The 22,196-nt window shown below is 46.0% G+C and overlaps 2 protein-coding genes across 10 annotated transcripts in view; one reads left to right on the top strand and one right to left on the bottom strand.

Moving 5' to 3' along the window:
- BFAR (bifunctional apoptosis regulator) overlaps positions 1–3,236 on the top strand; it is a 36,410-nt gene extending 33,174 nt beyond the window's left edge. For all 9 annotated transcript variants that reach the window (XM_055365807.2, XM_055365804.2, XM_055365805.2 and 6 more), the window contains one exon: positions 1,640–3,236. In XM_055365807.2, coding sequence (XP_055221782.1) covers positions 1,640–1,832 — 193 coding nt within the window. In that variant the 3' untranslated portion in view covers positions 1,833–3,236. The remainder of the gene's footprint in view (positions 1–1,639) is intronic.
- A 3,146-nt stretch (positions 3,237–6,382) lies between these two features.
- The window catches only part of LOC129527628 (group 10 secretory phospholipase A2), a 48,407-nt gene continuing 32,593 nt past the window's right edge, over positions 6,383–22,196 (bottom strand). The window contains exon 7 of the mRNA XM_055365832.2: positions 6,383–6,755. Within this exon, the coding sequence (XP_055221807.1) occupies positions 6,613–6,755 (143 nt within the window). The 3' untranslated portion in view covers positions 6,383–6,612. The remainder of the gene's footprint in view (positions 6,756–22,196) is intronic.

The raw sequence follows: 22,196 nt of genomic DNA, 5'->3' as shown, positions 1-22,196 counted from the left end.
CTCTGTCCCTCACAGCACTGTTCTTCTTGTGTTTTCTGCCTCAGGCATCTCTCTTCATGTGGGGGCCCTTGGCTTCTCCACTCCAGACTTTGATCTGTGCAGCTTAACAAACCTCCAGAAAGAAAGCACTTCCTTCCCTGTGGCACTGGAAAAGGTCTCAGGGCTCACATGCCTTTGTTCTGATGGACCCAGGCTTGAGGCATGAGTTCACCTCACAACCAGAGGCTGGTTTCAGCCCTACCCAGACCACATGGAAAAGAACAAAGGAGAGAGAATCCCCAAAACTTAGAGGCTGTTGCCAGGTGCAGTGGTTCATGCCTGTAATCCTAGAACTTTGGGAGGCCAAGGCAGGTGGATCACCTGAGGTCAGGAGTTCGAGACCAGCCTGGCCAACATAGTGAAACCTCATCTCTACCAAAAATACAAAAATTAGCCAGGCGTGGTGGTGGGTGCCTGTAATCCCAGCTACTCGGGAGGCTGAGGCAGGAGGATCGCTTGAACTCAGGGAGGTGGAGGTTGCAGTGAGCCAAGATTGCACCATTGCACTCCACCCTGGGCGACAAAGTGAGAGTCCATCTCAAAAAACCCCCAAAAACTTAGAAGCTATTTCCAGAAGAAAGGGACAGGCAGAAGTAACACTGCCACCCTTGCAGCCTTTTACCTTGACATTCTGACTCGCAGCCTTATGAATGGTTCTGAGAACCCAACAATCTCCCTCACCTTTCCAATGGTGACTCACTAGGTAAAAATAAAAAAAAGAATCTCCCTCATTTCTTTCCTTTTAGCAAACTCACTTATTTATATACAATATGCATATTTATGCCCCTACTGTACTCCTGGTTCTCTCCTGGGCATGGCAGATCTTTCGGTAAAGAAGACAGTCTATATAGTGTGAGGCCCTACAGCCTAGCAAATAAAATATGTACGTTAAAAAATAGATGGCCAGGCACCTTGGCTCATGCCTGTAATCCCAGCACTTTGGGAGGTGAGAGGATTGCTTGAGACCAGGAGTTCAAGTGCAGCCTGGGCAACGTGGCAAAACCTGTCTCTAAAAATACAAAAAATTAACTGGGCGTGGTGGTGCACACCTGTAGTCCCAGCTACTCGGGAGGTTGAGGTGGAGGATCACCTGAGCCGAGGAGTTTTGAGACCAGCCTGGGTAACATAGCGAGACCTTGTCCCTACTTAAAAAATAATAATAATAATAATTAGCCAGATGTGGTGATGTGTGCCTGTGGTCCCAGCTACTCAGGAGGATCACTTGAGACCTGGAGGTCAAGGCTGCAGTTGAGCCACATTTGCACCACTGCACTCCCAGGCTGGACAAAGGAATGAGACCCTGTCTCAAAAGAAAAAAAACATATGTAAATGTAACAAAGTGATGAAGCAGGTGAAGTTGAGGCTGTCACAGGGAGGCCTTGCCCGGTGTGGGGGCAAAGAAGCTCCCTGTAGGTCATGTCCTTGAGAGTTAAAAGATGGGTTGAGTAGGCAGAGGTCTCAGGCACCGGGGACAGAAGACAAGGACATTCAGCACGGGCAGCCATGCTCTTCCCAGCACCCAGAAAAGGCCCAGGGCCTGGACTCCTGGGTGTGGTCATGAGAAGCGCCTCCGATTCAGCCTCTTCTCTTCTTGTTTCAGGACCGTGCCTCAGAGGATGTGGAGCCATTTCTGGAAAGTATCAACGCAGGGGCTTTTTGTGGCCATGTTCTGGCCCCTCATCCCTCAGTTTGTTTGCAACTGTTTGTTTTACTGGGCCCTGTACTTTAACCCAATTATTAACATTGATCTTGTGGTCAAGGAACTCCGGCGGCTGGAAACCCAGGTGTTGTGACTGGCACTGCCCAGGCTGAGACTCTTCAAGTCCCGCTGACGTCTGAGCTTTGATGCTTAAGAGGGGTGAGGCAGGGAGTGGACTTCCTATTTTCTACCCTCAGTAAAACAAGGTGCTGCTTTGTATATCAAAAGCTCCAACCATGTCCTCTCCCCCTCAGCCTGTGGGTGGCACGAGCAAGGACTGACATCCGCACAGGGAGGATTGTCTGTTTGGCTGACACAGCAGCAGCCCTTCCCACCCAGCCACCTTCCTCACAGGGACTAGGAGGCTCAGTCCCCAACGGCTGGCAAGACTCAGGGTCCTCAGTGGACATGGTGTGGGTGACATCAGAAGGGCGCCACATCAGTCCCCTCCCCAACCTCAGTGACTGACAGAGGATCCGGATCTCAGAGCCTGAGACCAGGCTTATTGGGGCCTGGCCTGGCCTCTAAGTCAAGTTTAGGAAAACAAGGATAAGATTCTGTCATAGGCATAGAGAGTTGCACATAAAAAATACCAAAGAAAACCCAAAATTCAATCAACAATTCTGTCTTATTGAAGAGTTGCTAGGATTCAGAGTAAAACTCAAAAGGATTCAGTTTGAGCCTAGAATGATGGTTAGACTTGTAGTCACTGGGCTTTTGTTTTGCTTTATGGAAATCATTGAAGGTCTGGATCCCTTTCTCTGAATGGAGAGATTGAGAGGGATGTCAGGCAGTTCCCGTTAGATTGAGTGGCCTCCATGTTATTCAGAATTGTTTTATTGATACCTCACCCCTGTAATCCCAGCACTTTGGGAGGGTGAGGCAGGCAGATCACTTGAAGCCAGGACTTCAAGACCAGCTTGGCCAACATGGTGAAACCTCGTCTCTACTAAAAATACAAAAATTAGCCAAGTGTGGTGGCACATACCTGTAATCCCAGCTACTTGGAATTGGAAATCGCCTGAATCCAGGAGGCAGAGGTTGCAGGAAGGGAGACTGCACCACTGCACTTCAGCCTGGGTGACAGAGGGAGACTCTGTCTTAAAAAAAAAAAAAAAAATCTGTAAAATAAATTCCGGGATAGTCGTTTTGTTCAAGGAAATGTTTTGTAAATTGAGCTCACACTATATAATCTTTATTGTCCTATCCTAATGTATAATACAGCAGGTATAATTACACCAAGCGCTATAGTTATAAATATGGAATGAAGTGAACTATGGCCTTTTATTTCCTTCCAGTGTGAACACAGCAGGTGTGAGATGTCATCTTGGAAGACAGGCCTTGCAGAAATAGGCCTACATCCAAAATATTATCTTGTGACTCCATGAACCATTCATTAACCCTTTGTATCTTTGAGTGAAGATTTTACTCAAAAGTTGCATCTGGAAGTTCGAAGAAATTACTTGAAATAAAAATAAAGATTTTTATATAGATAAAACCTATATGTACAGAAAAAGCAATTGTCTAGAAAACACAAAACTTCTGCATTGCCGGATAGAATCTTCTAGCCATGGGCCGAGCGTGGTGGTTTGCGCCTGTAATCCCGGCACTTTGGGAGGCCAAGGTGGATGGATCACTTGAGGTCAGGAGTTAAAGACCAGCCTGACGAACATGGTGAAACCCCGTCTCTACTGAAAATACAAAAATTAGCCAGGCACGGTGGTGCACACCTGTAGTCCCAGCTACTTGGGAGGCTGAGGCAGGAGAATCACTTGAACCCAGGAGGCAGAAGTTGCATTGAGCCAAGATCATGCCACTGCACTCCCATCTGGGTGACTGAGCAAGATTCCATCTCAAAAAAAAAAAGTCATCTAGTCAGTCTAGTCATGCTTAAATCCCCCAGCCTGACGCAGATACTGAGCCAAGGAGCCACCCTAAGGGAAAATGGGTTTTTTCCTGCTTGTGTTTGCACATCAAGCCCCAGGGTTGCTTGACTTTACCTATTTAATGCTTGTGACCTCCCATGGACACTCAAATGGCAGTGTTTGCATATCCCTGGTCTCATGCCACCCAGGGGTTGCCAGTATCCTTTACAGGTGAATAGATGGAGGATGGCTGGCAAAACACCAAGTTGGTGCTGGCTGGCTTTGGCAGAGCTGGGCCTGGGCCATCTACCTCCACCCCGTGGCCTCTCACATTGTCGCCACCTGCTCCCACACCCTACTTCAAAGATGAGTAATACCCAGATTTGCTCAGGGACTGGGGCAAAGCCATGGCATAGAGCAAACAGGCTGGGCAGGACCTTACTCCTTATCGCCAGCAGGAGGGACGGGCACACTCAGATCAGGGGCCACAGGCTGCCTCTACCTCTTCTTACCAATCATAGCAGGATGGGTACATCTAAAGGGGGTGTCTTAAAATGGTCCAGGCTGGATGCAGTGGCTCATGCCTGTAATCGTAGCACTTTGGGAGGCCGAGGTGGGTGGATTATCTGAGGTCAGGAGTTCAAGACCACCCTGACCAACATGGTGAAACCCCATCTCTACTAAAAGTACAAAAAATTGGCAGGGCACAGTGGCTCACACCTGTAATCCCAGCACTTTGGGAGGCCAAGGCAGGGTGGATCACAAGGTCAGGAGTTCGAGACCAGCCTGGCCAACATGGTGAAACCCCGTCTCTAATAAAAATACAAAAATTAGCCAGGTGTGGTGGCGTGTGCCTGTAATCCCAGCTACTTGGGAGGCTGAGGAAGGAGAATTGCTTGAACCCAGGAGGTGGAGGTTGCAGTGAGCCGATATCACACCATTGCACTCCAGCTCTGGGCGACAGGGCAGGACTCCATCTCAGGGGGAAAAAATACAAAAAATTAGCTGGGTGTGGTGGCAGTACCTGTAATCCCAACTACTCGGAAGGCTGAGGCAGGAGAATCGCTTGAACGCGGGAGGCAAAGGTTGCCGTGAGCCGAGATTGCCCCACTGCACTCCAGCCTGGGCGACACAGTGAGACTCTGTCTCCGAAAAATGCAAAATAAAAATAAAATACTCAGACCCGGCTGGGTGTGGTGGCTCGCACCTGTAATCCTAACACTTTGGGAGGCTGAAGTGGGCAGATCACTTGAGCCCAGGAGTTCGAGACCAACCTAGACAACATGTGGAAACCTCATCTCTACTAAAAATAAAAAAGCTAGCCAGATGTGAGTGCACGCACCTGTAGTCCTAGCTACCTGGGAGGCTGAAGTGAGATTTGCCTGAGCCCAGGAGGTCAAGGCTGCAATGAGCTGAGATTGCACCACTGCACTCCAGCCTAGGTGATAGAGGGAGACCGTGTCTCAAAAAATATTCAGATCCTTTGATCCAAAAATGCCATTTCTGCAAATCTGGGCTAAGGAATAGGTTATGGGGAAGGGAGTGGTGAAGATTTGTTTACAAGCATCATCAAGCAACTAATGGAAACAGAAAATAGCTCCAATATCCAAAAACTGTCAATCTATAAAATGGTATCTAATACAGATATTTATTTATTTATTTATTTATTTATTTGCGTCAAGGTCCTGTTCTGTTGCCCAGACTGGAGTACAGTGATGTAATCATAGCTCACTGCGACTCTGAACTCCTAGGCACAAGTTATCTTCCCTCTTCGGCCTCCCGAGTAGCTGGGACTACAGGTGCATGCCACCATGCCTTACTAATTTTTTTTGTTTTATACAGATAGAGTCTTGCTCTGTTGCCCAGGCTGGTCTTGAACTCACGTCCTCATGTAGTCCTCCCTCCTTAGCCTCCCAAAGTATTGAGATTATAGGCATGAGCCACCTCATCCAACCCTAACACAGACATTTTAAATGAAGTTTCCAAATATTTTTTATGACATGGAGAAAAATTTATAAACATCATACAGTATAATCTGAACTACCCTTTTTTTTTTTTTTTTTTTTTTTTTGAGATAGAGTCTTGTTCTGTCGCCCAGGCTGGAGTACAGTGGCACAATCTCTGCTCACTGCAACCTCCACCTCCTGGGTTCAAGTGATTCTCCTGCCTCAGCCTCCTGAGTAGCTGGGATTACAGGCGTGTGCCACCACGCCTGGCTAATTTTTGTATTTTTAGTAGAGACGGGGTTTCACCATGTTGGTCAGGCTGGTCTCGAACTCCTGACCTTGTGATTCACGTGCCTTGGCCTCGCAAAGTGCTAGGATTACAAGCGTGAGCCACAGCACCCGGCCTTGAACTACATTTTTAAAACTATAGATCCTAACAGATTATTCTGAATTGTGGGAATTGGAGTGATTTTTCTTTCTGCTCTATATTTCTCTGCACTTTCATTTTTTTAAGAAGCAACAAGTATGTACCACTTTTGTAATCATTGTGCTGGGCTTACAGAAATGAGCCAACGCTGCAGGACAGCAAATACATTTTAAGGTGTAGTGGGATAAGGGAATACTCTTTCTTAAGCTAACAGCTACTGGACTTGAACTTCACTGGGTGGGTGTTGTATGGCCGTCTTATTGATTGCTGCAGCCTAGAACATAGAACATGGCCAGGCACACGGTAGGTGTTCGTTCACATTTGACTACCAGCCATCCAAGCAGGTTAGAAGACAGGTTATCTATTCATAAAGATGGAACCTCAAAAATGGAACCGACCCCAACACAGTGATAAACACAGTCATAGTTTTATAAAATAGGTGCAGGACTTTTGGCCTTTAATTGCAAACCACATGGGCTCCAGTCCTGAGTTCTGGGATTGGGAGAGAAAGCAAACACAAGGTTGTGGCTTTATCACTTGGCTTCGGTTCCCTTCTGCAAATAACTGAATGCTGTTGTTCATTACTGAGAGGACGGTTTATTTCCTTGTGCAAAAGAGCATTTCAAGTCAAGGTAGTCAGTCACACTTGGGCGAGTCCGGCTCACATAGGAACTGGGGGTAGAAGAGGTACTTTAAGTTGTACTCAGTTTGGGCTAAGCAGTTAGCAATCTCCTGGTCACACTTGCACAACAGTTCTTGGCATTTGTTCTCTGCCGGTCCTGGAAGAAGTGGGGAAACTGAGATTAGAGCAGGGACCTGGAGAGACTCAAGGGAAACCAGTAAAGCAAGAGGCAGGACGGGTCATAAATTACATTTCTGAGACACTTGACAGCCCACCACGTGATCTCCATCTGCAGGGCTCCCCAGGAAGCAGGTGATGTCAGCCCCATTTTACAGAAAAGGAAATTGAAAGTTTCAAATGGAGAGTCCAAAGTCTGCCATACTGCTCTTCTGCATCAATATTACACGATTTCTTTTTTCTTTTCTTTTCTTTCTTTTTTTTTTTTCCGAGATGGGGGCTTGCTCTGTCGCCCAGGCTGGAGTGCAGTGGTATGATCTCAGCTCACTGCAGCCTCCGCCTCCTGGGTTCAAGTGATTCTCCTGCCTCAGCCTCCCAAGTAGCTGGGACTAAAGGCACAGGCCACCACACCCAGCTGATTTTTTTTGTATTTTTAGTGGAGACGGGGTTTCGTCGTGTTGGCCGGGATGGTCTCGAACTCCTGACCTCAGGTGATCCACCTACCTCGGCCTCCGAAAGTGCTGGGATTACAGGCGTGAGCCACCATGCCTGGCCTGATATTACATGACTTCATTTGGGGATTCCTTTATTTAAAAATAATAGTAATTATTTATTTTTTGAGATAAGGTCTGTCTCTGTCACCCAGGCTGGAGTGTAGTGGCAAGGTTGTGGCTCACTGCAGCCTCCGCCTCCTGGACTCAAGCCATTCTCCCACCTCAGCCTCCCATGTGGCTGGGACTACAGGCCCACCACCATGCCCAGCTAATTTTTGTATTTTTAGTAGAGATGGGGTTTTGCCATATTGCCAGGCTGGTCTTGAACTCCTGAGCTCAAGTGATCCACCTGCCTCAGCCTCCCAAAGTACTGGGATTACAGGCACGAGCCACCACTCTCAGCCCATAATAATATTTTTTTAAAGAAACATACTTCTCCTCAATATACTAGGCATAGAAGGAACATACCTCAAAATAATAAAAGTGATAGATGACAAACCCATAGCCCACATCATACTGAATGGGGATGAGTTGAAAGCATTCATTCCCCCAAGAGCTGGAACAAGACAAGGATGCCCACTCTCACCACTTCTATTCAGCAAAGTACTGGAAGTCCTAGCCAGAGCAGTCAGGAAAGAGAAAGAAATAAAGGGCATCCAAATGGGAAAAGAGGAAATCAAACTACCTCTGCCAATGATACAATCATATACGTAGATAATCCTAGAGACTCCTCCAAAAGACTCCTAGATTTGACCAATGAATTCAATAAAGTCTCAGGTTACAAACCAGTAGCACTGCTATACGTCAATAAGGACTAAGCTGAGAATGAAATCAAGAACTCAGTCCCTTTTATAATAGCTGAAAAAAAAAAAAGGAAAATAGCTACCCCAAACCTAGTAATATACTTAAGCAGGAAGGTGAAAGATCTCTACAAACAGAACTACAAAACACTGCCGAAAGAAATCATAGATGACACAAACAAATGGAAATACATCCCATGCTCATGGATTGGAAGAATCAATGTAATGAAAATGACCATACTACCCAAAGCAATCTACAGATTCAATGCAATTCCTATCAAAATACCAACATCATTTTTCACATAGTTAGAAGAAACAACCCTAAAATTTACATGGAACTAAAAAAGAGCCAAATAGGCTGGGCACAGTGGCTCACGCCTGTAATCCTAGCACTTTGCAAGGCCGAGGTGGGTGGAACACCTGAGGTCAGTTCGAGACCAGCCTGGCCAACATGGTAAAACCCCATTTCTACTAAAAATACAAAAATTAGCCAGGCATGATGGTGTGTGCCTATAAGCCCAGCTGATCGGGAGGCTAAGGCAGGAGAATCGCTTAAACCTGGGGGGCAGAGGTTGCAGTGAGCTGAGATCATGCCCCCTGCACTCCAGCCTGGGTGACAGAGAGACTCCATCTAAAAAAAAAAAGAAAAGAAAAAAGAAAAAATCTGTAGGCATCACTACCCAGCTTCAAATTATGCTACAAGGCTATAGTAACCAAAACAGCATGGTACTAATATAAAAGTAGATACATAGACCAACAGAACAGAATAGAAAACCCAGAAATAAAGCTAAACACATACAACTAACTGATCTTCAACAAAGCACTCAAGGCCAGGCGTAGTGGCTCATGCCTGTAATCCCAGCACTTTGGGAGGCCAAGGCAAGCGGATCACCTGAGGTTCAGTGTTTGAGACCAGCCTGACCAACATGGAGAAACCTCGTCTCTACTAAAAATACAAAATTAGCTGGGCGTAGTGGTACATGCCTGTAATCCCAGCTACTTGGTAAGCTGAGGCAGAAGGATCGCTTGAACCCGGGAGGAGGAGGTTGCAGTGAACCGAGATTGCACCATTGCACTCCAGCCTGGGCAACAAGAGTGAAACTCCATCTCAAAAAAAAAAAAAAAAAAAACACTCAAAAACATAAATTGGGGAAATGACACCCTATTCAATAAATAGTACTGGGAAAACTGAATAGCTGCATGTAGAAGAATGAAACTGGATCCCTATCTCTCACCATCTACAAAACTCACCATATACATCAACTCAAGATGGATTAAAGACTTAAATCTAAGACCTGAAACCATAAGAATTCTAGAAGAAAACCTTGGAAAAACTCCCCTGGACATTGACCTAGGCAAGAATTTATGACTAAGACCCCAAAAGCAAATGCAACAAAAACAAAAATAAATAAATAGGACTTAATTAAACTAAAAAGCTTCTGCATAGCAAAAGAACTAATCATCAGAGTAAACAGACAACCCACAGAATGGGAGAAAATATTTGCAAACTACATATCTGACAAAGGACTAATATCCTGAATCTACAAAAAACTCAAATCAGCAAGAAGAAAAGAAAAAACCTCATCAAAAAGTGGGCACATGGCCAGGCACGATGGCTCACATCTGTAATCCCAGCACTTTGGGAGGCCAAGGTGGGCAGATCATGAGGTCAGGAGTTCGAGACCAGCCTGGCCAACATGGTGAAACCCCGTCTCTACTAAAAATACAAAAATTAGCCTAGTGTGGTGGCTCATGCCTGTAATCCCAGCTACTTGGGAGGCTGAGGCAGGAGAATCGTTTGAACCCAGGAGGCAGAGGTTGCAGGGAGCCGAGGTTATGCCACTGCGCTCCAGCCTAGGTGACAGAGCAAGACTCAAAAAAAAAAAAAAAAAAAAAAGTGGGCACATGACATGAATAGACATTTCTCAAAATATATATAAATGACCAGCAAATGAAAAAATGTTTAACATCACTCGTCATCGGGGAACTGCAAATTAAAACCACAATGAGATACTACCTTACCCCAGCCAGAATGGCCATTATTGAAAAGTCAAAATAGACATTGACCCGAATGTGATGAAAAAAGAATGCTTTTAGACTGCTGGTGCTAAGATCAGTTAGCACAACCTCCATGGAAAACAGTATGGAGATTTCTCAAAGAACGAAAAGTAAATCTACTATTCTTTCTAGCCATCCCACTACTAGGTATCTACCCAAAGGAAAATAAATCATTATATCAAAAAGACGTGCGCGCATTTGTTTATCACAGCACAGTCACAATTGCAAAGATATAGAACCAACCTAAGTGCCCATCAACCAATGAGCAGATAAAGAAAATGTGGTGGCTGGGTGCAGTGGCTCACGCCTATAATGCCAGCACTTTGGGAGGCCGAGGTGGGCGGATCACGAGGTCAGGAGTTCAAGACCAGCCTCACCAATATGGTGAAACCCCATCTCTACTAAAAATACAAAAATTAGCCAGGCGTGGTGGCGCATGCCTGTAGTCCCAGCTACTTGGGAGGCTGGGACAGGAGAATCACTTGAACCCAGGAGGTGGAGATTGCAGGGGGCCAAGATCACGCCACTGCACTCCAACCTGGGTGACAGAACAAGACTCCTTCTCAAAAAAGAAGGAAAAGAAAATGTGGTTACATATACACCATGGAATACTACTTAGCCATAAAAAAGAACTAAATGTTTTCTGCAGCAACTTGGATGAAGCTGGATGAAGCAACTTGGATGAATTGATGTTGGTATTTTGATAGGGATTGCAAAGAAGTTACGTCACTTATTCTAACTGATGAAACTTAAGAATGGAAAACCAAATACTGTATGTTCTCACTTATAAATGAGAGCTAAGCTATGGGGGGTACACAAAGGCATACAGAGTGGTATAATGGACACATTGGAGACTGAGGTGGGGAGGGATAAAAAGCTATGTATTGGGTACAATGTAGACTACTTGGGTGATGGGTGCAATAAAAGCTCAGATTTCACCACTATACCATTCATCCATGTAACCAAAAACCACTTGTACCCCTAAGGCTACTGAAATAAATAATAAGTAAAAAGTTTCAAAAGAATATTTCTGGAATGTTTTAATTTTTCATAACAAACATGTATTGGGTTTGAATCAGAAAAAGTATGCAAATGAATGGTTGAATGAATGGTGGGATAGATGGATCCCTCACCATGCACTCCTGCTTCTTGTTACCAGGGCAAAATTCTCACAACACAAAATGTATCATTTCAAAGTGTACAAGTCAGTGACATTTAGTACATTCACAATGCTGGGCATCTATCTAGTTCTAAAACTTTTCTCTTTTTTTTTTTTTTTTTTTTTTGAGACGGAGTTTCACTCTGTTGCCAGGCTGGAGCGCAGTGGCACGATCTCAGCTCACTGCAACCTCCGCCTCCTGGGTTCAAGCGATTCTCCTGCCTCAGCCTCCCGAGTAGCTGGGACTACAGGCGCACACCACCATGCCTAGTTAATTTTTGTGTTTTTAGTAGAGACCGGGTTTTACCATGTTGGCCAGGATGCTCTCAATCTCTTGACCTCGTGATCTGCCCGCCTTAGCCTCCTAAATTACAGGCATGAGCCATTGCGCCTGGAGTTCTAAAACATTTTTATCACCCCAGAAGAAACCCCATTCCCCTCAAGCAGGCACTCCCCATGGATGGATGGATGGATGGATGGATGGATGGATAGATGGATGGATGGATGGATGGATGGATGATGGATGATGGACAATGGATGGCTGGATAGATGGATGGTGGGTGGATGGACGGAAGATGGGTGGATGGATGATGGATGGATGGAAATTGGATGGATGGGTGATGGATGGATAGATGGATGGATGGATGGATGGATGGATAGATGGATGGATGATGGATGGATGGATAGATGGATGATAAGTGAATGGATAATGGATGAATAGATGGCGAGACAGATGAATGGATAAAAATAATATGTGCGAAAATTAGTCATAGAACCAGTCAGTGCAGGAACAAGCCTTCCTGCCTGTAAGCTTTCCATGGGCTGCTGCACAACAGAAACCCTCAGAGAAATATGATGTAGTGGGGAGGGGACTCTTGAGGAAGGAGCCACTGTAGCTTCCTGGCTATAGCCCCAGGGTGGCATACAGGGCTGGCTGAAGGCCGGCTGTCCAAGGACAGGAGAGTGGTCAGCTACAGGGCGACGGGGACAAATACCCCAGCCAGCTCCTCTTCCCCTCACACCCTCACCCATCCACTGGCAACTCCTGCAGTTCCATCCAGCCAGATTTGTCCAGAAGCCAGCCCCTTCCACCATCTTCACTGCCACCCCCTGCCCAAGCCACCTCTCTCCAAGACCACTGCAACAGCCTGATAGCCACATCCAGCTTCCACCCTTTCCCTCTCCTGGGTTTGTACCATATGGCAACCAGAGTGGTTTGGCTAAAATACATATCAAGGCCGAGTGTGGTGGCTCATGCCTGTAATCCCAACATTTTGGGAGGCCGAGGTAGCTGGGTCACCTGAGGTCAGAAATTTTGAGACCAGCCTGGCCAACATGGTGAAACTCCATCTCTACTAAAAGTACATAAATTAGCAGGGCATGGTGGCACATACCTGTGATTCCAGCTACTCAGGAGGCTGAGGTGGGAGGATCACTTGAGCCCAAAAGGCAGAGGTTGAAGTGAGCCGAGATCACACCACTGCACTCCAGCCTGGGTGACAGAGCAAGACTGCCTCAAAAAAAAAAAAAATGCAAATCAGGTCATGTCCCTCCCCTGCTCAAAACCCTCCTTGGCTCCCCATCTCTCTCAGAGAAGAGCCTCCAATGCCCTAGGAATCTAGCCCCTATCACTCTCCGACATCATCCCCTACTTCTGTCACTCTGGGGGACTCTGCTCCAGCCTCACCGAACTCCTTGTGATCCTCAGACCACCCAGACACTTGTGCGTACCCCAGGGCCCTTGCACTGGCTGTTGCATCACCTCCACGTGGCTGTCTCCTCTATTCCTCAGGTCTCTGCTTCATTGGTGTCTCCGGGAGACTTTCTCTCACCCCAACCACTCTCAGTAACAGAGAAATCCTCACCATGCACTCCTGCTTTTTGTTATTGGGGCAAAATTCTCACAACCTAAAATTTACCATATTAAAGTGTACAGTCAGTAGCATTTAGTACCTTCACAATGCTGGGCACCTATCTAGTACTAAAACACTGTTATCACCCCAGGCTGAGCATGGTGGCTTAGGGCTGTAATCTCAACACTTTGGGAGGCTGAGTCGGAAGGACTGCTTGAGGTCAGGAGTTCAAGACCAACCTAGGCAGCATAGCAAGACACCATCTCTACAAAAAATACAGGCCGGGCGTGGTGGCTCATGCCTGTAATCTCAGCACTTTGGGAGGCCGAGGCGGGCAGTTCACAAGGTCAGGAGTTCAAGAACAGCATGGCCAACATAGAGAAAACCCATCTCTACTAAAAATACAAAAATTATCCAGGTGTGGTGGCACATGCCTGTAATCCCAGCTACTAGGGAGGCTGAGGCAGGAGAATCACTTGAACTCGGGAGGCGGAGGTTGCAGTGAGCCGAGATCATGCCATTGCACTCCAGCTTGGGCAACAAGAGCAAGACTCCACCTCAAAAAAAAGTAAAATAAAATAATAATAATAATAATACAAAAATTAGCTCAGCATGGTGGCATATGCCTGTAGTCCCAGCTACTTGAGAGGCTGAGGCAGGAGAATCCCTTAATCTCAGGATTTTGAGGCTGCAGTGAGTTGTGATCATGCCACTGCACCCAGCCTGGGTGACAGATTGAGATGGTCACCACAGAAGAAACCCAACTCTCTTTAAGCATTCGCTCCCCGTTCCCACTCTTCTGCATTCCCAGCAACCACTAGTCTACTTTCTATTTCTGTGGATTTGCCTATTCTGGACAATTCATATAAATGAAGTCATACGATATACGTGACCTCTTTTTTGTATTCCTAACATAGCAACAGAAAGCCTATATACATGACCTCTTATGTCTGGCTCTGTTCACTCGATGCTGTATTTCTTCTTTCTTTCTTTTTGCTTTTCTTTTTTTTTTTTTTGAAACAGAGTCTCACTCAGTCACCCAGGCTGGAGGGCAGTGGCATGATCTCCACTCATTGCAACCTCTCTGTCTTCCAGGTTCAAGCAATTCTCCTGCTTCAACCTCCCGAATAGCTGGGATTACAGGCACCTGCCACCACGACCGGCTAATTTCATATTTCTAGTAGAGACGGGGTTTCACCATGTTGGCGAGGCTGATCTCGAACTCCTGACCTCAAGTGATTCACCAGCCTAAGCCTCTCAAAGTGCTGGGATTACAGGCGTGAGACACTGTGCCCGGCCTTTTTTGTTGAGGCAGGGTCTCACTCTGTCACCCAGGCTGGAATGCAGTGGCATGATCACGGCTCACTGCAGCCTGGACCTCCTGAGCTCAAGTGATCCTCCCACCTCAGCCTCCCGAGTAGCTGGAACTACAGGCATGCGCTACTATGCCAGGGTCTCGCTATGTTGCCCAGGCTGGTCTCAAATTTCTGGGCTCAAGTGATACTTCTGTCTTGGCCTCCCAAAGTGTTGGGATTACAGGTGGGAGCCATCGTACTCAGCCCATCATATTTTCAAAGTTCATCCATGTTGTAGCAGGTATAGTAATTCACCTGCTTTATCTCTCAACACAATAGTTACAAAGCACTTGGCGCACACACTACTTCCCTGTCTCCTCCTTTTTAACAATACCTCGTGGCTCTGCCTTGCCCAGAACCTAGCATGGAGCCCGGCAGAGTAGACTCACAGTAATATTTGTTGACAGACCATAGAAAAGCCTTAGAAAAGCCATTCATCCTCATGCCTGTAATCCCAGCACTTTGGGAGGCTGAGGTGGGCAGATCCCTTGAGGTCAGGAGTTCAAGACCAGCCTGGCCAACATGATGAAACCCCGTCTCTACTAAAAATACAAAAAAAATTAGCTGGGTATGGTGGTGCGCCTGTAGTCCCAGCTACTTGGGAGGCTGAGGCAGGAGAATGGCTTGAAGCGGGGAGGTGGAGGTTGCAGTGAGCTGAGATAGCACCACTGCACTCCAGCCTGGGCAACAGAGTGAGACTCTATCTCAAAGAAAAGAAAAGAAAAGAGAAAAGAAAAGAAAAGGGGGAGGGGGGAGAGAGAGAGAGGAGGGGAGGGGAGGGAAAAGAAAAGCAAAGCCATATACAATCTCCAATGCTCACACAACCCCAGCAACTCTGGTCTGTTATTCCCATTTTACAGATGAGGAAAGTGAGGCTTACAAGAATTCGGTAACTCATCCAAGGTCACAGAACTGGGAAGGGGTGGACCAGGATTCCAGCCCAGGGTCTCCTGACCCAACGCCTCTGCTTGTCCTCTTACTTTTCTCCTTGAGCAACAAAGATTCCGCCAACAGCAAGACCTGGCCCCACTGCTCCATGACCTCAGGAACCCGATGGCATCATATTTTGAAGAAGAATAAAAATTTGAAAGGAAGAATAGCTCCCGAGGGTTAAGTTTAAAATTAAGGCCTGCTAGTAAATATTATTATAGGTTTAAATTTTTTTTAATGTATTTAAGTCAGGCCCATAAATGGAAAATGGGCCAAACCTGTAATTAAATAAACAACTATGTTCAGAATATCTCCAAACAGAATAAGATAATATTTTTAGTCCAAAATGCATAATAGATATTTTAGTTCCTTTCATTTGGTTCAGAGAAGACAGTTCTGTAAACAGGCACAGACTCTACCAACAGACACACCAATATTTTATAAATATCATTTCCACCTGGGTAGGAGCAAGCAGAATATGCAAGTTGAAGGGAGAAAGGAAAGATTTTCAACAGATTTCCCACTGAAGCCTCATTTCACCTCCTCATCACCCACACCAGAAGGGGGCAGTTTTGGGAATAAGTCACTTACTCTCCCTGAGCCTCAGTTTCCCCTTTATTTTTGTCTTTTGTAGAGATGGGGTCTCTCTATGCTGCCAGGGTGGTCTCGAACTCCTGGGCTCAAGCTATCCTCCTGCCTTGGCCTCTCAAAGTGCTGGGATTATAGGTATGAGCTACCATGCCCAGCCAGTTTCCCCAACTCTAAATGAGAGGGTTGGATGAGATGATACCTGGGGCATGTTCAGGCCTAAAAATTGATTATATCATCATATTAATTCAGCTTTGCTCTTATGCCAAGTTCTAATCCGTAGTAAGAATATATAGCTGAAGATCTAAAAACATACTTCAAGTAGGCCGGGCGCGGTGGCTCGTGCCTGTAATCCCAAAACTTTGGGAGGCCGAGGCGGATGGATCAGGAGTTCAAGACCAGCCTGGCCAACATGGTGAAACACTGTCTCTACTAAAAATACAAAAAAATTAGCCGGGCATGGTGGTGTGCACCTCTAGTCCCAGCTACTCAGAAGACTGAGGCATGAGAATCACTTGAACCTGGGAGGCAGTGAGTTGCAGTGAGTTGAGATCACTCCACTGTACTCCTGCCTGGGCTACAGAGTAAGACTCTGTCTCAAAAAATAAATAAAAATAAAAACATACTTCTAATAATGCTTACAATAGCCTCTTTGCCACCAGAGCAGACCAAGTCAGCAGAACCTGGAGTTTTAATCAAGAGTTGGAACAGATCTTTGATTCTCTCCAGGAGTTAGCAGGGGTCAGAGAGAAGTTCAGATAAAGATAGGAGGAGGAGATAGAAGAAAAATTCCCATCCAATCTGTTTCTCAGCTGGGCATGGTGGCTCATACCTGTAATCCCAGCACTTTGGGAGGCCGAGGTGGGCAGATCACCTGAGGTTAGGAGTTTGAGACCAGCCAGGCCAACATGGTGAAACCGCATCTCTACTAAAAATACAAAAATCAGCTGGGTGTGGTGGCAGGGGCCTGTAATCCCAGCTACTTGGGAGGCTGAGGCAAGATAATCACTTCAACCCAGGAGGCAGAGTTTGCAGTGGGCAGAGATCATGCCACTGCACTTCAGCCTGCGCGACAGAGCAAGACTCCATCTCAAAACAAAAACAAAATCTGTTTCTCATCTTACAAATCTTTTCTCATCTTCACAACACCTATCTTACAGGTAAGGAAGCTGAGGTTAAGAGAAGTCAAGTTATTAGCTCAAAGTGATGAAACCCTCCTCCATCTAGAGCCAAGTGATTTTCTTTTTCTTTTTTTTTTTTTTTTTTTTTTGAGATGGAGTCTTGCTCTGTTGCCCAGGCTGGAGTGCAGTGGTGCAATCTCCGCTCACTGCAATCTCCACCTCCCAGGTTCAAGCAATTTTCCTGCCTCAGCCTCCTGAGTAGCTGGGACTACATGAGCACGCTGCCACACCCGGCTAATTTTTTTTTGTATCTTAGTAGAGATGGGGTTTCACCGTGCTGCCCTGGCTGGTCTCGAACTCCTGAGTTCAGGCAATCCATCCGCCTCAGCCTCCCAAAGTGCTAGGATTACAGGTGTGAGCCACCACTCCCGGCCGTGATTTTCAGCAAAGGTAGCAGGATGATCCAATGGGGAAGAGTCTCTTCAACCAAGAGGGCTGAGATAACTGGATAACAACATGCAAAAGAATAAAGTTCAACCCCTTACCTCACTCCGTAGACAAAAATTAACTCAAAATGGATCAATGACCTAAATATTAGAGTTAAATATGATAAACCTATTAGAAGAAAACTTAAGGGTAAATATTCATAACTTTGGATTTGGCAGTGGATTCTAAGGACACCAAAAACACGAGCAACAAAAGACAACAGATTAATTGAACTTCATCAAACTTAAACAGTTTTATGCAAAGACACTATCAAGGAAGTGAAAAGACAACTTACATAATGGGAGAAAATATTTGCAAATCACATATCTGGTAAGAGTCAGTATCCACAGTATATAAAGAACTCTTAACTGGGCATGGTGATTCATGCCTGTAATCCCAGCACTTTCAGAGGCAGAGAGGCAGAAGGATTGCTTGAAGCCAAGATTTTGAGACCAGCCTGGGCAACTTATCTCTACAAAAAGTTTAAAAATGGCGGGGCGTGGTGGCTGGCGACTGTAATCCCAGCACTTTGGGAGGCCAAGGCAGATGGATCATGAGGTCAGGAGTTCGAGACAGCCTGGCCAACATGGTGAAACCCCGTCTCTACTAAAAAATATATAAAAATTAGCCGGGCGTGGTGGTGCATGCCTGAGACAGGAGAATCGCTTGAGTTCAGGAGGCGGAGGCTGAAGTGAGCCGAGATCACGCCATTGCACTCCAGCCTGGACAAAAAGAGTGAGACTCCATCTCAAAAAAAAAAAAAAAGGCTAAAAATTAGCTGGGCACTTTGCCAGGCACAGTGGCTCATGCCTGTAATCCCAGCACTTTGGAGGCCAAGGTGGGTGGATTGCTTGAGGTCAGGAATTTGAGACCAGACTGACCAACAGGGTGAAACCCAGTCTCTACTAAAAGTACAAAAATTAGCTGGGCGTGGTGGCGGGCACCTGTAATCCCAGCTACTCAGGAGGCTGAGGCAGGAGAATCGCTAAAACTTGGGAGGCAGAGGTTGTAGTGAGCCGCGATCGTGCCACTGCACTCCAGCCTGGGCGACAAAGTGAGACTTTGTCTCAAAAAAATTAGCCCAGCATCGTGCCACACACCTATAGTCTCAGCTACTCAGGAGGCTGAGCCAAGAGGATAGTTTGAGCCCAGGAGTTTGAGGCTGCAGTGAGCCATGATCATGCCACTGTACTCCAAGCTGGGTGACAGAGCAAGACCCTGTCTCAACAAAAGAAGTAAAACAGGATTACCGTATGACCCAGCAATTCCACTCCTAGGTATATACTCCAAAATATTGAAACCAGGTACTCAAATAAGTATTTGTTCATGAATGTTCATAGCAGCACTATTCACATAAGCCAAAAGGTGGAAACAACCCAAATGCCCATCATTGAATGAATGGATAAACGAAATGTGATCTATCCATGCAGTGGATATTATTCAGCCATAAAATGAATGACGTACTGACACATGCTATTAATACAACATGAACAGGATGGGTGTGGTGGCTCACGCCTGTAATCGCAGCACTTTGGGAGGCTGAGGCAGGTGGATCACTTGAGGTCAGGAGTTCAAGACCAGCCTGGCCAACATGGTAAAACTCCATCTCTGCTAAAAATACCAAAATTACCCAGGCATGGTGGTGCACGTCTGTAATCCCAGCTACTCAGGAAGCTGAGGCAGGAGAATCGCTTGAACCCGGGAGGCGGAGGTTGCAGTAAGCCGAGATGGCACCACTGCACTCCAGCCTGGGCGACAGAGTGAGATTTCGTGTCAAAAAAAAAAAAGAAAGAAAGAAAATGAGCAAACCTCAAAAACATTATACTAAGTGAAGAAGCCAGGAACATAGTGTATGATTCTATTTATATGAAATATCTAGACAGGGTAAATCCAGAGATAGAAAACTGGTAACCTGGTAAGTTTACCAGGTGTTGGTGGTAGGGAGGAATGGGAACGGATTGCTTAAGGGGAAAGGGATTTTTCGAGGCGGAGTGATGAAAAAGTTTAGGTGGTGGTTGGATGACATTGTGAATATACTAAGTATCACTGAATTATACACTTTAACATAGTTAATTTTATGTTATGTCTATTTTCTTTTTGTTGTTGTTGTTTTTGAGACAGAGTCCCACTCTGTCGCCCAGGCTGGAGTGCGATGGTGCAGTCTCGGCTCACTGCAACCTCCACCTCCTGGATTCAAGCAATTCTCCTGCCTCAGCCTTCTTAGTAGCTGGGATTAAAAGCACCCACCTGTATTTTAGTAGAGACGTGGTTTCACCATGTTGGCCAGGCTGGTCTGGAACTCCTGACCTCGTGATCCACCCACGTCAGCCTCCCAAAGTGTTGGGATTACTGGTGTGAGCCACCACGCCCAGCCTCTTTTTTTCTTTACTCTTTTTTTTTTTTTTTTTTTTGAGACAGGATCTCACTCTGTTGCCCAGGCTGAAGTGCAGTGGTGCAATCTTGGCTCACTACAGCCTCAGCCTCCCTGGGCTCAGGTGATCCTCCTACCTCAGCCTTCCAAGTAGCTGAGACTGCAGGTGCACACCACCACACCATGCTAGTTTTCGTATTATTTGTAGAGATAGGGTTTCACCATGTTGCCCAGGCTGGTCTTGAATTCCTAGGCTCAAGCCATCTGCCCGTCTTGAGATTACAGGAGTGAGCCACAGCGCCGAGCCTGTTATGTCTATTTTCAAGTAACAGAAAATAGAAAAAAAGGGATGGAACTAGTGGTCTGGATCATGACTAGCTCTTCAGATAACTTTGAGTCTCGCTGCCGAAACTCAAGCCTTATCTGCATTCTCCCTGTACCATTACTCACTTCCTAGTTGTTTTCATTGTTTTAGCTTTCTTATTTATTTGAAGGGAAACTATAAATGGAAAATGCCATACATCAGAATGGAATCTATTTCTTTTTGTTTTTGTTTGAGATAGAGTCTCACTCTGTTGCCCAGGCTGGAGTACAGTGGTGCGATCTCGGCTCACTGCAACCTGTGCCTCCTGGATTCAAGTGATTCTCCTGCGTCAGACTCTCGAGTAGCTGGGATTACAAGCATGCACCAACATACCAGGGTAATTTTGTATTTTTAGTAGAGACGGGGTTTCACCATTGAGGCTGCTCTCAAACTCCTGGCCTCAAGTGATCCACCTGCCTTGGCCTCCCAAAGTGCTGGAACTGTAGGCGTGAGCCACAGCACCCGGCCCAAAATGGAATCTTAAAAATAAATACCACGGCCAGATGCAGTGGTTCACACCTGTAATTCCAGCACTTTGAGAGGCTGAGGCGGGTGGATCACTTGAGGTCAGGAGTACAAGACCAGCCTGACCAACATGGCAAAACCTCATCTCTACTAAAAATACAAAAATATTAGCCAGGTGTAGTGGCGGGCACCTGTAATCTCAGCTACTCAGGAGGCTGAGGCAGGAGAATCACTTGAACCCAAGAGGTGGAGGTTGCAGTAAGCCAAGAACATGCCTTTGCACTCCAGCCTGGGCAACAGGAGTAAAACTCTGTCTCAAAAAAAACAAACAAACAAAAAAAATCAAAAAACAAACAAACAAAAAAACCCACACTCCAAAAACAAACAAACAAACAATAAATAAATAATATAAAAATAAAATAAATACTACAGTCCTTATGTTATTGCTTTGTTTCAAAATCTGGTAGGATTGCCTGAGGGACCTGAGATTTTTAATTGCAGGGTTTTTTTTATGTATCTTTGGAAGTGGTTGGTTAGGTAAATTTTTTTTTTTTTTTTTTTTTTTTGAGACTGGGTTTTGCCCTCTTACACAGGCTGGAGTGCTGTGACTCGATCACAGCTCACTGCAGCCTCAACCTCCCGGGCTTCAAGCGATCCTCCCACCTCAGCCTCCCAAGTAGCTGGGATCACAGATGTGTGCCACCACGCCTGGCCAATGTTAAAAAAATCCTTTAACTTTTTTGTAGAGATGCACTCCTGGCCTCAAGCGATCCTCCTTCTGGTCCCCACCCCAAGCCCCTTTCTGATAAACATTTACACTGTTTATTATCTGATGCCATTTCTATCTTCTTCCTTGTCGTCCAGACATCAAATAATTAGGTTTCTTCATGGTTTTCTTTTTCAAGTCCTCATTGTTAAAGATCACTCACATTAGGGCCAGACACCATGCCTTACGCCTGTAATCTCAGCACTTTGGGAGGCCGAGGCGGGCAGAGCACTTGAGGTGGGGAGTTTGAGACCAGCCCGGCCAACTTGGTGAAACCCCACCTCTACTGAAAAAAATACAAAAATTAGCTGGGCGTGATGGTGCATGCCTGTAGTCCCAGCCACTTGGGAGGCTAAGGCATGAGAATCGCTTGAACCCAGGAGGCAGAGGTTGTAGTGAGCCAAGATCACATCAGCACACTCTAGCCTAGGTGACAGAGCGAGACTCTGACTCAAAAAATAAATAAAATAAATATCACTTACATTAGATATACCCAAGGGGTGGTCTATAGAGACTTGGAAGCAGTGGTTATTGCAACAGGGGCACGGAAGTCATCTGGCTATGCCAGGATGCCCAGGGGATACTCGGGGTGGGTGGCATGGTGCTGCTGG

This window comes from Gorilla gorilla, chromosome 18 (assembly GCF_029281585.2).
Source record: "Gorilla gorilla gorilla isolate KB3781 chromosome 18, NHGRI_mGorGor1-v2.1_pri, whole genome shotgun sequence".
Classification (NCBI taxonomy): domain Eukaryota; kingdom Metazoa; phylum Chordata; class Mammalia; order Primates; family Hominidae; genus Gorilla; species Gorilla gorilla.
Note: the sequence above shows the minus strand (reverse complement) of the source record. Positions and strands in the feature narration are given on the sequence as shown.